Source organism: Chiloscyllium plagiosum, unplaced genomic scaffold, assembly GCF_037043375.1.
Source record: "Chiloscyllium plagiosum isolate Xiang-an unplaced genomic scaffold, Cpla_swu_hap1 HiC_scaffold_12, whole genome shotgun sequence".
NCBI lineage: Eukaryota > Metazoa > Chordata > Chondrichthyes > Orectolobiformes > Hemiscylliidae > Chiloscyllium > Chiloscyllium plagiosum.
The window spans coordinates 105,251,865-105,267,269 of NW_028270150.1; the positions used below are offsets into that span (position 1 = coordinate 105,251,865).

Consider the following 15,405-nt stretch of genomic DNA (forward strand, 5'->3'; position numbering starts at 1 on the left):
CTGACGACAGTGTCCTTCTTGTCCAGGTGGGTGAGGGCCAAATGGAGAGTGGTGGAAATGGCATCATCTGTTGAGCGGTTGGGACGATACATGAACTGCAGGGTGTCCAGTTAGGGGGGGCAGTAGGGTCTTACTTGGCCTCATCATGAGCCTCTTGAAGCACTTCATGATGATGGGTGTTAGCGCAACGGGGCATAGCCATGCAACTATGGCGCAGCTCAGGTAGGTGGCGAAGATATCTGGCGGCATGGTGGCACAGTGGTTAGCACTACTGCCTCACAGCAGTCCCAGGTTCGATTCCAGCCTCGAGCGACTGTCTGTGTGGAGTTTGCACATTCTCCCTGTGTCTGCGTGGGTTTCCTCCAGATGCTCCAGTTTCCTCCCACAGTCCAAAGATGTGCAGGTCAGGTGAATTGGCCAAGCTAAATTGCCCATAGTGTTAGGTGCATTAGTCAGAGGGAAATGTGTCTGGGTGGGTTACTCTTTGGAGGGTTGGTGTGGACTGGTTGGGCCTGTTTCCACTCTGTTGGGAATCTAATCTGATGGAATCTAATATCCGTGAGAACATCCTCCAGTACGTCAGAGTATCCTCTGAGCACTCTGCCAGGGATGTTATCTGGTCCAGCAGCCTTCGGTAGGTTGACTTTGCATTGGGTTTTCCTCACGTCGCCCGTGGTAAGAAACGGGAGAGGTGGACTTCCTCACTGCCACGTCATTTTATGCCTCAAACCACGTATAGAAGTTGTTCAACTCATCTCGGAGGGAGGTATCACCAGCACAGGGGATGGCCTGGATGCCCTTCCACATGCTCCCTGTATCGCCACTGTCCTGAAAGTGGCTGTGTATGCTCTGTGTGTATACATACTTCACCTCTATGATGGCCCGGGTCAGGTTGGCCTTTGCTGTTAGGCCCTTCTTGTCATCTGCTCTGAAGGCGGAATCACGGGCAGCGCACACACCTTGGCGGTCATCCGCGACTTCTGGTTGGGGCGAGAAGTGATGGTCTTGGACACAGTGATGTTGTCAATGCACTTGCTAATGTAGCAAATAACCGACGCCATGTACACTGCTAAGCTGATGGAGTTGCTATCAGTTGCTGCATCCCTGAACATGCGGCAGTCAGTGCACTCAAAGCAGTTTTGAAGAGCAGAAATGGCTCCTGCCGACCAGGTTGTTGCCTGCTTCGGAACCACTTTGACATGTATGACAATCGATTGTGTATACTGGGATGAGCAAAACCGAGATGTGGGCTGAGGAGCCATGGTGGGGTGTGCTCTGCGTGGGTTGGGGATATTTGTGTCAATCAGATCCAACTGTTGACCCCTCTCGTTGCAAAGTCCACATGCTGATGGAATTTAGGGAGCACAGTCTTGAGATCCACATGGTTGAAATCTCCAGCAATAATAACCAGTCTGTCAGGATGTGTGTTTTGCAGTCCATTAATAGCCCATATGGTTCACAGAGTGCCTCCTTAGCATGAGCACTGGGAGGAATATACACCCCGACTATAAGGACAGTAGTGAATTCCAGTGGCCAATAAAATGGTCTGCACCTAACTGTCACAAACTCCACCAGCGATGAGCAGTAACTGGAAACTAGCACTGAGTTTTTGCATAATTTCGTGTTGATGTAGACAACAGACCCCCACCTTATCACACAGAGCTGCACTTCTGTCGGTGTGAAAGAAGGTGAGCCCATATAGCTGGATGGCGGGGTCAGGAACTCTCTCGCTGAGCCACGTTTCTGTGAAAACAAGGATGCAGCAGTCTCTGAACTCACGCTGAGACACCAGCTGCAGTTGGATGCAGTCCAACTTGTTGTCCAGGGAGCAGACATTGGAGAGCAGAATGGACAGGAGAGCAGTCCGGCTAGGGTTTGTTTTTAGCTTGGCACGAACTCCTGCCCACTTACCGCGCTTCCGCCTCCTCGCACACCATTTCCGATGTCCCAGCACCTGGCCACCAGCATCAGGCAAGGCCAAGGACTGGAGGCCTGGTCTCTGCAGCTAGCCAACAGCTCTCCATCCAGGTTTATTTTCGGCTGGTTCTTGGACTGGAGCAGTGTTTGCAGATTGTAACAGTGTCTGAAAACATCGGGTCTCCTGTTGCTCCTGTACCTGAAATTAAAGAGCCCTCGGTCGGGAGAGACTGCTGTGAGCTGCTGCCGTGCTGCTACCTTGCTGAACATAACGCCACATGTGCACACAGGAATGTATATTGACATAACTCCACATGTGCACACAGGAATGTATATTGACATAACTTCACATGTGCACACAGGAATGTATATTAACAAAACTCCACATGTGCACACAGGAATGTACACTAACATAACTCCACATTTGCACACAGGAATGTACACTAACATAACTCCACATTTGGACACAGGAATGTATATTAACAAAACTCCACATGTGCACACAGGAATGTATATTAACATAACTCCACATGTGCACACAGGAATGTATATTAACAAAACTCCACATGTGTACACAGGAATGTACACTAACATAACTCCACATTTTCACACAGGAATGTACACTAACATAACTCCACTGTGGGAGGTTAGAAATGTTGTTTTTGCAGGTGGGGGAGGGGGTGTAGTGGGGGGAAGGGAAGGGGAACATGATACAGTCACGGAATTCTTGTAGCATGTAGCATACTTAAGGCTAAGACTTTAATGAATATAGAGGGTCTTGTAAAGAAAATAGTTTTAAGCTAGGAAATAACAATGAAGGGTTGTAGCTGACCACAAAAAGAAGCAACAGGGGCATTTCACAATAAAGCTTATAGTATGATAAGAGAAACTGGATAAAGAACAATCTGTAACAAACAAGGAACAAAGAATGCAGACAAGGACAGCAGGATAGCTAGATAAGAAAATAACTAACAAGTGAGGTAATCGGCTTATGATAGGATGGGGAAAGGGAGGTGTGATTCCGCAACTTGTAAACTAAATAAGAAAGCTAACAGGCTCTGTTTTGGCGCACATTTCTGCTTGATTGCAGAAGTGTCCAGTCCTTGCAAGGCTGTAATAAATTGTTCTTGTTTCCAAGGCTTTGTCTCGGGCTGATTGATTTGTGAGTGTGTTCTGTTTCTCACATCCACATGTGCACACAGGAATATATATTGACATAACTCCACATGTGCAAACAAAGAATGTACATGAACATAACTCCACATTCACACACAGGAATGCATAATGTTGAACATAGCTTCACATGTACACACAGAAATGTATATTAACATAACTCCTCATGTGCAATTGGAATGCATATTGCAGAACGTAAGAACACAGGTAGATATATGACTGAAAGTGTACATTGCTGAATCGCCCTCGGTGTATACAGAGACAGTTGTGGAGAATCGATGATTAAACAGTGCTCGGTGTTCCCCAGAGGATGAAGGGGATCGGGTCAGTGACAGACAGAGACAGAGACAGTGTTCCGGTGCTCACTGGAGGTAGTGAGGCCGCTACCGAGCAGTGCCTGGTATCGCGGGCTGTGAACCCCCCGGCGCTGCCATCCCCTTCCCCCAGCCCCCTCCTAACGGGGGCGGGGAGACAGTCACTGCCGCACTGCGCTAAGGAGCAGCAACGGGCCGAGGGAGGCACCGTGAAGATGTCGGAGTTACTGCTGCTGGCTTCACCCCGGCGGGCAGGTAGGGTGGGCAGGTCGGCCGGCCAGGAGGCAGCAACCTGGGACAGGCAAGGGCTGGGAGACAGGATGGGAACAGAGGCGGCTACTGCACCCTCGCGGGGGAATAGGGCAGCTATGCTTCCTCGGGGTAATAGAGGGGGATTACTGCTTCCTCAGGGGTAATAGAGGGAGTTACTGCTTCCTCAGGGGTAATAGAGGGGGTTACTGCTTCCTCAGGCGTAATAGAGGGGGGTTACTGCTCCCTCAGGGGGTAATAGAGGGAGTTACTGCTCCCTCAGGGGGTAATAGAGGGGGTTACTGCTTCCTCAGGGGTAATAGAGGGGGGTTACTGCTTCCTCAGGGGGTAATAGAGGGGGATTACTGCTCCCTCAGGGAGTAATAGAGGGGGTTACTGCTTCCTCAGGGGGTAATAGAGGGGGGTTACTGCTTCCTCAGGGGGTAATAGAGGGGGTTACTGCTTCCTCAGGGGTAATAGAGGGGGGTTACTGCTCCCTCAGGAGGTAATAGAGGAAGTTACTGCACCCTCGGGGTAATAGAGGGGGTTACTACTTCCTCGGGGTAATAGTGGGGGTTACTGCAACCTCAGGGGGTAATAGAGGGGGTTACTGCTTCCTCAGGGGGGAATGGGAGGGTTACTGCTCCCTCAGGGGAGTAATAGAGGGAGTTACTGCATCCTCAGGGGGTAATAGAGGGGGTTACTGCTTCCTCAGGGGTAATAGAGGGGGGTTACTGCTCCCTCAGGGGAGTAATAGAGGGAGTTACTGCACCCTCAGGGGGTAATAGAGGGGGTTACTGCTTCCTCAGGGGTAATAGAGGGGGGTTACTGCTTCCTCAGGGGTAATAGAGGGGTTTACTGCACCCTCAGGGTGTAATAGAGAGGGTTACTGCTTCCTCAGGGGTAATAGAGGGGGGTTACTGCACCCTCAGGGGTAATAGAGGGGGGTTACTGCTTCCTCAGGGGTAATAGAGGGGTTTACTGCACCCTCAGGGTGTAATAGAGGGGGTTACTGCTTCCTCAGGGGTAATAGAGGGGGGTTACTGCTCACTCATGGGTTAATAGAGGGAGTTACTGCACCCTCAGGGGGTAATAGAGGGGGTTACTATTTCCTCGGGGGTAATAGTGGGGGTTACTGCACCCTCGGGGGTAATAGAGGTGGTTACTGCTTCCTCAGGCGGTAGTGGAGGGGGCTACTGCCCCCTCAGGGGGATAGGGGGGGTTACTGCTTCTTCAGGGGTAATAGAGGGGGGTTACTGCTTCCTCAGGGAGGAATGGGAGGGTTACTGCTCCCTCAGGGGGGTAATAGAGGTAGTTACTGCTTCCTCAGGGGGTAGTGGAGGGGGCTACTGCCCCCTCAGGGGGAATAGGCGGGGTTACTGCTCCCTCAGGGGTAATAGAGGGGGGTTACTGCTTCCTCAGGGGGTAATAGAGTGGGTTACTGCTTCCTCAGGGGGGAATGGGAGGGTTACTGCTCCCTCAGGGGAGTAATAGAGGGGGGTTACTGCACCCTCAGGGGGTAGTAGAGGGGGTTACTGCTTCCTCAGGGGTAATAGAGGGAGGTTACTGCTCCCTCAGGGGGTAATAGAGGGGGTTACTGCTTCCTCAGGGGTAATAGAGGGGGGTTACTGCACCCTCAGGGGGTAATAGAGGGGGTTACTGCTTCCTCAGGGTTAATAGAGGGGGGTTACTGCACCCTCAGGGCGTAATAGAGGGGGTTACTGCTTCCTCAGGGGTAATAGAGGGCGGTTACTGCTCCCTCAGGGGGTAATAGAGGGAGTTACTGCACCCTCAGGGGGTAATAGAGGGGGTTACTATTTCCTCGGGGGTAATAGTGGGGGTTACTGCACCTTCGGGGGTAATAGAGGGGGTTACTGCTTCCTCAGGGGGGATTGGGAGGGTTACTGCTCCCTAATGGGGGGTAATAGAGGTGGTTACTGCTTCCTCAGGAGGTTGTGGAGGGGGCTACTGCCCCCTCAGGGGGAATAGGGGGGGTTACTGCTTCTTCAGGGGTAATAGATGGGGGTTACTGCTCCCTCAGGGGGTAATAGAGGGGGTTACTGCTCCCTCAGGGGGTATTAGAGGGGGTTACTGTTTCCTCAGGGGTAATAGAGGGGGGTTACCGCTTCCTCAGGGGGTAATAGAGGGGGTTACTGCTTCCTCGGGGTGAATGGGGGGGTTACTGCTCCCTCAAAGGGTAATAGAGGGGTTACTGCTTCCTCAGGGGTAATGGAGGGGGGTTACTGCTCCCTCAGGGGGAATGGGGAATTACCGCTCCCTCAGGGGGTAATAGCAGGGGTTACTGCTCCCTCAGGGGATAATAGAGGGGGTTACCGCTTCCTCAGGGGGTAATAGAGGGGGCTACTGCTCCCTCAGGGGGAATAGGCGGGGTTACTGCTCCCTCAGGGGGTAATCGAGGGGATTACTGCTCCCTCGGGGGGGTAATAGAGGGTTTTACTTCTCCCTCGGTGGGGGGGAATGGGGGGGTTACTGCTCCCTCAGGGGGTTACTGCTCCCTCAGGGGGAGAGGGTTAATTGGGGGGTTACTGCACCCTCAGGAGGGAATAGATGGGGTTACTGCACCCTCAGGGAGCAGTAATAGAGGGTAAAAACAATGACTGCAGATACTGGAAACCAGATTCTGGAGGAGAGTGGTGTTGGAAAAGCACCGCAGTCCAGGCAGCATCCGAGGAGCAGTAAAATCGATGTTTTAGGCAAAAGCCCTTCATCAGGTATACAGGCAGAGTGCCTGAAGGGTGGAGAGATAAATGAGAGCAGGGTGGGGGGTGGGGAGAAAGTAGCATACCCTCAGGGGGGAATAGAGGGGGTTACTGCACCCTTGTGGGTAATAGAGGGTGTTACTGCAACCTTGGGGAGAATAGAGGGGGTTACTGTCCGCTAGGGGAGGAATAGAGGGGGTTACTGCCCCCCTCGGGGAGGAATAGGGGGAACCTTGGGGGGTAATAGAGAGGTACTGCACTCTCGGGATAATAGAGGGATTACTGCACCCTCAAGGGGGTAATAGAGGTAATAATGCACCCTGAGTGGGTGCTACACTATCGGGGGAATAGAGGGGATACTGTACCCTTGGGGTGAATAGAGGGGGTAGTGCACCCTCAGGGGGAATAGAGGAGTTAATTGTATTCCCAGAGGTGAAAGCAGGGGTTACTGCTCCCTTAAGGAGGAATAGAGGTGTAATGCACCCTCAGGGAGGAATATAGGTAGTTACTGCATCCTCAAGGGGGACATAAGGGGTGGTACACTATCCTCAGAGACTGTACATTCACGTAGCTTTGATTTAATTGATTTAAGGTCAGAATTGAAAAGGTTCCAGTGATGGATCCAATTGGCATCATTCATTTCGATCAACAAAAGCTGCAGCCCTCAGTTATATCCCTGTCTTCTGTCAGTCACCTTCATGTGTTTTTCTTTTGTTGTGTCCTTGACTTCAGCTGGTGACTCCCTACCGGCAGGTTTGCATTGAGATTCAGGAATTGGGCAGGTTTCTTATTTGTGACTGCCGCTCGACCTTGTGGCATGTAGTTCAGGCGAGTACACTGGTGTCTGATGCACGTAGAAGTGGGTAACCTTCAGCCTGGGGTAGGAGGGTGGTGAGACACTGAGATATTTGGAACAGTTAGCACTCCTACGCATGGGGGGATTTCCAGAACTCGATGATGTTTGTTAGCTGCAGAGGGTTACTAATTTACCTCCCTCCAGTATTCCATACAGGGCATGTGAGAGTTTTCAGTCACTGGGGGGAGAAGGGCCTGTCTGACAGCATTGTAACAAACCTGAAGGCAGACAGGGAAAGTGCTGATGTCAGTCACAGAGTTTGTTTGGCAAAAAGGGAGTGCACATTAACAAAACGGTGTCCTTTTCCACCATCAACGGCATCCACTTTCTGGTCGGGAAGACCCAACCTGCTCATCACAAGGGGGCTCTGGGACTATCACAGTCAGATGAATCTCATAGAGTCCTACAGCACAGAAACACACCCTTCGGTCCATGCTGAACATAATCCCAAACTAAACTCGTTCCATCTGCTCATATCCCTCCAAACCTTTCCTATTCATGTACCTACCTAAGTGTCTTTTTAATGTTGCAACTGTCCCCACATCCACCACTTCCTCAGGAAATTCATTCCACACATGAACCACCCTCCATGTAAAAAAAAAAGTTGCCCCTCATGTCTTTTTTAAATCTCTGTCTTCTCACCTTAAAAAAGCCCCCCAGTCTTGAAATCTCCCATCCTAGAGAAAAGACACCTCTCATTAATCCTGCCAGTATCCCTGATGATTTTCTAAGCCTCTGCGCTCCCTCAATACGACATTGGAGTGTCAGCTTTGAGATTATGATTTTGTATTCTGGAGTGAGACTTGAACTCGGAAATGGAGTGCTACCCACTAGTCCATGGTAGCCCTTCAGGAGAAAGGAGAGCAGCACGCTTGGAAGTGCTGATCTTCTGATTAAAAATTTCCAATCCTCGAGCAAACATAAAAGACTTGGTGAGGCTTTTCAAAGAATAGCAGGGAAGCTCATCATGTTGTTTGGCCTCAACTCACACCATTGAGGTTTATTCTCTGCCCATTATTTCATTTGTCTCAAGAGTGACTAGTCTCCAAAAGGACCTTGTGGGCTGTAAAACAAGTCAGCACACTTTGAGGTCATGAAAGGCGCTACGTAAATGCACATTCTTCCTTCCCTCCATGCTTTCTGTTCTAATTTTTTGGGAATTCAGTGTTTGCTTACATAGCCACAACTTTCATAGCTTTTGATATCTGAGTGCTGTGACCGGTTCTGGCCATCCTATAGAAAGGATATTATTAGCTGGAGAGATTCATCAGGATGTTGCTGGGAAAGGAGGGTTTGAGTTGTAAAAAGAGACAGGATTGGCTGGGTCTTTTTTCACTGTAGTGTAGGAGGTTGGGGGTGACCTTGTAAAGGTTTATAAAATCATGGGGAGGTATAGATAAGGTGAACTTTTCCTAGGGTTGGAAATTTCGAGACTGGGGGACATATTTCTACGGTGAGAGGAGAAAGATTTAATGAAGACATCTGGGGCAACTTTTTAACACGGAGAGTGGTTTGTGCGTGGAATGAACTGCCAGAAAAAGTGGTGGATGTGGGTCGAGTTACAACATTTAAAAGACATTTGGATAAGAACATGAATAGGAAAGATTTTGAGGGAAGTGGACCAAACGCAGGCAGTTTAGTTTGGGATTGTGATTGGCATGGAGTGATTGGAGCAAAGGGCCTGATTCCATGCTGTATGACTATATGACTATCTCAAAGTTGTTATGAATGCACATGTATTTGTGAGGTTCAAATGCTAACATTTAAAGCCATTTGTGATTGCAAAACAAAAACTGGAAGAATTATCTTCTTTCAGAATTGGGTAAAAACAAGGACTGCAGATGCTGGAAAGCAGAGTATAGATTAGAGTGGTGCTGGAAAAGCATAGCAGGTCAGGCAGCATCCGAGGAGCAGGAAAATCGACGTTTCGCGCAAAAGCCCTTCAGGAAAAATAGAAGCAGGGAACCTACAGGGTGGAGAGTTCTTTCAGAATTGCTCAACATATGGTAATTGTTTAGTTGGCTCTGTGGTATAGTCATGACCAGTTTGCTTTGTGTTCTTTCATGGGATATGGGTGTCACTGACAAGACACGTTTGTCCCTGTCCTAATTTTAAATTACTGTTTCCATTGTATCCTCTTAAAAAGTTGTCATTGAACTTAAATAAAAGCAACGGACTGCAGATGTCAGAGATCAGAAGTAAACGCAGAGAATGCTGGAGAAACTCAACTGGACTGGCAGCATCCATAGAGAGAGAAAACAGCCCTGCTGAGCTGCTCCAACCATTTCTGCTTTTATTTATTATCATTGTCTTGTTTAACTCAACCCGTGTTTCCCTGCAGATGGCTCAGTGGGTAATACATGTTTGCCATTACTCAGTCACGTGGACAGTAAAAGTTCTGAAGAGAAGTCATTGGTCAGCAATTATTGCTCAGAGTGTAGTTAAGAGTCAACCACGTTGTTGAGAGTCTGGAGTCACATATAGGCCCAGACCAGAAGAGGATGATAGATTTCCTTCCCGAAAGTACATTGGTGAACCAGAGGGGTTTTTAGGACAATCAATGGTGCCTGTCATGATTACCATTACTGAGACTAGCCTTATAATTCCCTTATAATTTACTGATTTAATTCAATTTTTAGAACCTGCCAGGTGAAACTGTTCCCAGGGATTAGCCCGGGCCTCTCCATTACTAGTTAATGATGTGCCACCATCCCTTGTGGCAGAATTAACTTCAATACAGACTCAGCAGGACTCTACACCTCTGTTTAAGCAGGCCACGATCCCAGATGCCTTGCTGCTTGCTCCTTCAGTGCGTCCTGCCCATCTTTCAAGTCCCATATATACGAGCATCCAGGTCCTTCTGCCCCTGCACTCTCTTCAGCACTGGTCATGATGTTAATATTCACTGTCCCCATTCCTTCAGCTCTCAGTTCTCTGTATTAAATGCTGTCTGTTGCCTTTCTACTCATTTTGTGAGCCTGTCTGTGTTGTCTGGCAGTCAATTAATATCCTCGCTGTTTGGCGCATCTCCAGTTTTGCTGTGATTGGCCCGTGTGTAATTTTCCTGTCGATTGCAATGTCTGTGTTATTTCCATGTCAGAATTCAGCAGTGTTGACCTTGGGAGAACCCTTCAGTGTGAGAATCAGCCATTTCTGAAACAATGCAGCAGTCCGTCTGCTTGTCCTTTGTCTGTCTTTGGTAGATGGAGAACACACATTTCACAAATAAGGCACAAAACAAAGAGGTTACAATCCACTAACCCCCTATCTGTTAAAAATGATAAATCACACGTAAATGTCTGTGAACTCAAAAAAAACAGCCTGTGCAATATACAAATTATGGATTTTAGTTAAAAATACAAAGGACTATCAAACTTCCGTTTCTACCCTGTAAACCAAATTTTTTAATGTACAGTAAATATGTATAATATTTATAATTTTGCTGTTCTTTTAATCTATGCTTTATTTTCATTCAGGATTATTTGCACGATGCTATTAAGCACAATTACTTGCTTCATTTGTATTAGCTTCATGTTTTGACATCTGGCTTCATGTTTTGACGTCGGGCATAATGTTTGCTGGTATGTGAGATGTAGCCTTGGTTAACATTGATGTGTTGGGCTCTTCCATCGTTGAGTTTGGGGATATTTGTGGAGCCTCATCCTCCAATGAGTTGTTTAATTGCCCGCCACTGTTCATGACTGAATGTGGCAAGGCAGCAGAGTTTAGATCTGATCCATTCCTTATTGAATCACTTAACTCTGTCTGTCATTTGCTGCTTATACTGTTGGCATGAAAGAAATCCTGTCTGGTAGCTTCACAGGTTGACACCTCATTTACAGGTATGCTGCTCCCAGCATGGCCTCCTGCACTCTCCATTGAACCAGGATTGATCCCCTGGCTTGATGGTAATGATTGAGTGGCGGGGATATGTCAGGCTGGAGTACATATTATGCTGGAGTACAATTCTGCTGCTGTTGATGGCCTACAGTTCCTCATGGATGCCCAGTCTTAAGTTACTAGGTCTCAGTGGGAGCAAAGTCTGTATCGTTTAGCATGATGTAAAAAATGGCAGATGGAGTTTAATTTAGATAAAAGGTAAGGTGCTGCATTTTGGTAAGGTAAATCACACGGTAATATCCCAGGGTGTGTTGCCGATCAAAGAGACCTTGGGATGCATGTTCATTGTTCTTTGAAAGTAGAATTGCAGGTAGACAAGGTAGTGATGAAAGTGTTAGGTAGGCTTGTTTTCATTGGTCAGTGCATTGAATATACAAGATGGAAGGTCATGTTGCAGCTGTACACGACATTGATTAGGCCACTTTTGGAATACTGCGTTCAGTTCTGGTTGCTCTTCAATAGGAAAGATGTTGTGAAACTTGAAAGATTAGATTAGATTACTTACAGTGTGGAAACAGGCCCTTTGGCCAACAAGTCCACACCGACCCGCCGAAGCGTAACCCACCCAGACCCATTCTCCTACATTTACCCCTTCACCTAACACTACGGGCAATTTAGCATGGCCAATTCACCTGACCTGCACATTTTTGGACTGTGGGAGGAAACTGGAGCACCCGGAGGAAACCCACGCAGACACGGGGAGAATGTGCAAACTCCACACAGAGAGTCGCCTGAGGCGGGAATTGAACCCGGGTCTCTGGTGCTGCGAGGTAGCAGTGCTAACCACTGTGCCACCATGCCGCCCATTCAGGGTTCAGAAAAGATTTACAAGGATATTGCCAGGGTTGGAGGATTTGAGCGTAATGGAGAGGTTAAATTGGCTGGAGTTATTTTCGCTGGAGTATTGGAGGTGATCTTCTAGAAGTTTGTAAAATCAGGATAGGCATAGATAGGGTGAATAGCCAAAGTATTTTCCCCATGGTAGTGGAGTCCAAACTAATGGGCATAGGGTCCAGGTGAGAGGGGAAAGATATAAAAAGGATCTGAGGGGTAACTTTTTCACACACACGGTGGTGCGTATATGGATTGAGCTGTCAGAGGAAGTGGGGGAGGCCTGTACAGTTACAACATTTAAAAGGCACCTGGATGGGTATATGAATAGGAAGGGTTCAGAGGGATGTCGGCCAAATGCTGGCAAATCGGACTAGATCAGTTTAGAATATGGGATCGACATAGACAAGTTGGACCGGAGGATCTGTTTCCATGCTGTACAGCTCCATGATTCTCATACTGATCATTCTCCCCCTCAACATCTCAGCAACAAACACACAGGTTTGTTGGAAGTACGCCAACAGACATTCTGAGGTCGCAAAGCCAGCCATTACTCAGTGCCTTTTTGTGAATCGGGTTTACAATTCGTCACGTTCAGGTTCCTAGGTAACTTTTGGGTGGTACTCCTCTTCAAAACTGGGCACAGCTTAAACATCAGGAGGTTGCCATTTATGATGGAGAATGAGGTTTCACTCAGAGGGTCTTGAGTCTTTGGTGCTCCCTTTCACCAGGAGCTGGGCAGCCAGAGTCCTTGAATATTTTTAAGGCAGTGGTCTTGAAGATGTACAGCATGGAACAGATGCTTCCATCCAACTCGTCCATGCCGACCAGATATCCCAACCTAATTTGCCAGCATTTGGACCTTATCCCTCCAAACCCTTCCTATTCATGTACCCATCCAGATGCCTTTTAAATGTTGTAATTATACCAACCTCCTCCACCACCTATGGCAGCTCTGGATTTTTTTTATGAACAAGGGAATCGGTGATTATTGGGAGACAGGCAGGAAGGTAGGGTGGAGGCCACCAACAGATCATACAGTCACAGAATATGGAAACAGACCCTATGGTCTAACGAGGAGACAGTGAGGTCTGCAGATTATGGAGGTCAGAGTTGAGAATGTGTTGCTGGAAAAGCACAGCAGGTCAGGCAGAATCTGAGGAGCAAGCGAATCGACGTTTCAAGGCCCGACATGTCAATTTTCCCGCTTCTCGGATGCTGCCTGACTTGCTGTGCTTTTCCAGCAACACATTCTCACCTATGGTCCAACGAGTCCATGTCAACCATAATCCCAAACTAAACTAACCCCACCTGCCAGTGCTTGGCCCATACCCCTCCAAACATTTCCTATTCACGTACTTGCCTAAATGCCGTAACAATGCCTGTATCCAACACATCCTCTGTAAGTTCATTCCACACACAAGCTACTCGCTGTGTAAAACAAAGTTGCCCCTCATGTCTTTCTTTTTAAATCTTTCTCTTCTCACCTTAAAAAACACACACACCTCTAGCATTGATCTCGTCACTATTGGGAGAAAAACCCTTGCTATTCACCTTATCTATTTCTGTCATGATTTTATAAACCTCTATAAGGTCACACCTCAGCTTCTACACTCCAGTAAAGAGTACCAGCAAATCTAGCCTCTCCTTCTAACTCAAACCCTGCATTCCCAGTAACATCCTGGTAAATATTTCTGAACTGTCTTCAGCTTAATAATATTTTTCCTAAAACAGGGCAATGAGAACTGAATACAGTACCCCAGAGAGGCCTCACCAGTATACTGTACAACCTCAATGTGACATAAGAGTGATGAACTTAGAGCATGGATCAGTACTTAGGACTATGATGTTGTGGCCATAATGGAGACCTGGGTTTCAGAGGGGCAGGAATCGTTGCCAGATGTTCCAGGGTTTAGAAATTTAGAAAAAAAAGGGGGGGGTGAGAGAGAAGGGGGTGTAGCATTGTTAATCAGAGAGTGTGTCACAGCTACAGAAACAAAGGTTGTTGAGGTAGGTTTGTCTACTGACTCAGTATGGTTGGAAGTTAGGAACAGTAAGGGAGCAGCCACTGCATTGGGGATTTCCTACAGACCCCCTAATAGCAGTAGAGAGATTGAAGAACTCATTGGCTGGAACAGTTTGGAAAAATGCAGATATTGAAAGTTGTTACGGGTGACTTCAACTTTCCCGATATTGACTGGAACCTCCTTAGAGCAGATGGTTTGAATGGAACCGTTTTTGTCAGGTGTGTTCAGGAGGGTTTCCTTACTCAGTATGTAGACAGGCCGACGAGGGGAGAACCCATTTTGGATTTGGTGCTCGGCAATGAGCCAGGACAGGTGTCCTATCTCACGGTGGGGGATCACTTTGGTGACAGTGACCACAACTGCCTCACATTTACCATAGCTACGGAGAGGGAAAGAAGCAGTTACCATGGCAAGATATTTAATTTGGGAAAAGGAAATTATGACGCTATCAGACAGGAGTTGGGAAGTACAGATTAGGTGCAATTGTTCCTCAGAAACGACACAACTGTTTAAGGAGCAGTTGTTGCTAGTGATGCACAAATTTGTTCCTCTGAGACAGGTAAGAAGGGGTAAAATTAAGGAACCTTGGATGACGAGAACTGAAGAACTTCTTGTCAAAAGAAAGAAGGCAGCATATGTAAGGTGGAGGAAGCAAGGATCTAGCACAGCTTGAGAGGATAACAGGCGTACTAGAAAGGAGCTCAAAAATGGACTCGGGGAGCCAGAAGGGGGCACGAAAAAGGTTTGCGGGAAGGATTAGGAAGAACCTAAAGGCGGTAAAAACAATGACTGCAGATGCTGGAAACCAGATTCTGGATTAGTGGTGCTGGAAGAGCACAGCAGTTCAGGCAGCATCCAAGGAGCTTCGAAATCGACGTTTCGGGCAATAAAGGCCTTTATTCATCAGGAATAAAGGCAGTGAGCCTGGAGCGTGGAGAGATAAGCTAGAGGAGGGTGGGGGTGGGGAGAAAGTAGCATAGAGTACAATGGGTGAGTGGGGGAGGGGATGAAGGTGATAGGTCAGGGAGGAGAGGGTGGAGTGGATAGATGGAAAAGGAGATAGGCAGGTCGGACAAGTCCGGACAAGTCATGGGGACAGTGCTGAGCTGGAAGTTTAGAACTAGGGTGAGGTGGGGGAAGGGAAAATGAGGAAACTGTTGAAGTCCACATTGATGCCCTGGGGTTGAAGTGTTCCGAGGTGGAAGATAAGGTGTTCTTCCTCCAGGCGTCTGGTGGTGAGGGAGCGGCGGTGAAGGAGACCCAGGACCTCCATGTCCTCGGCAGAGTGGGAGGGGGAGTTGAAATGTTGGGCCACAGGGCGGTGTGGTTGAATGGTGCGGGTGTCCTGGAGATGTTCCCTAAAGCGCTCTGCTAGAAGGCGCCCAGTCTCCCCAGTGTAGAGGAGACCGCATCGGGAG

At 48.1% G+C, this 15,405-nt stretch overlaps 1 protein-coding gene across 5 annotated transcripts in view; it reads left to right on the top strand.

Annotated features, from left to right (window-relative positions):
* Positions 1 to 3,400: 3,400 nt before the first annotated feature.
* LOC122554875 (MAP7 domain-containing protein 2-like) overlaps positions 3,401 to 15,405 on the top strand; it is a 116,181-nt gene continuing 104,176 nt past the window's right edge. For 2 of the 5 annotated variants that reach the window (XM_087993138.1, XM_087993137.1), the window contains exon 1: positions 3,505 to 3,659. In XM_087993138.1, the coding sequence (XP_087849264.1) occupies positions 3,620 to 3,659 (40 nt within the window). In that variant the 5' untranslated portion in view covers positions 3,505 to 3,619. Of the gene's footprint in view, positions 3,660 to 15,405 lie in introns of all 5 variants that reach the window. The other 3 variants (XM_087993139.1, XM_087993140.1, XM_043700231.2) reach the window with 2 other exon arrangements.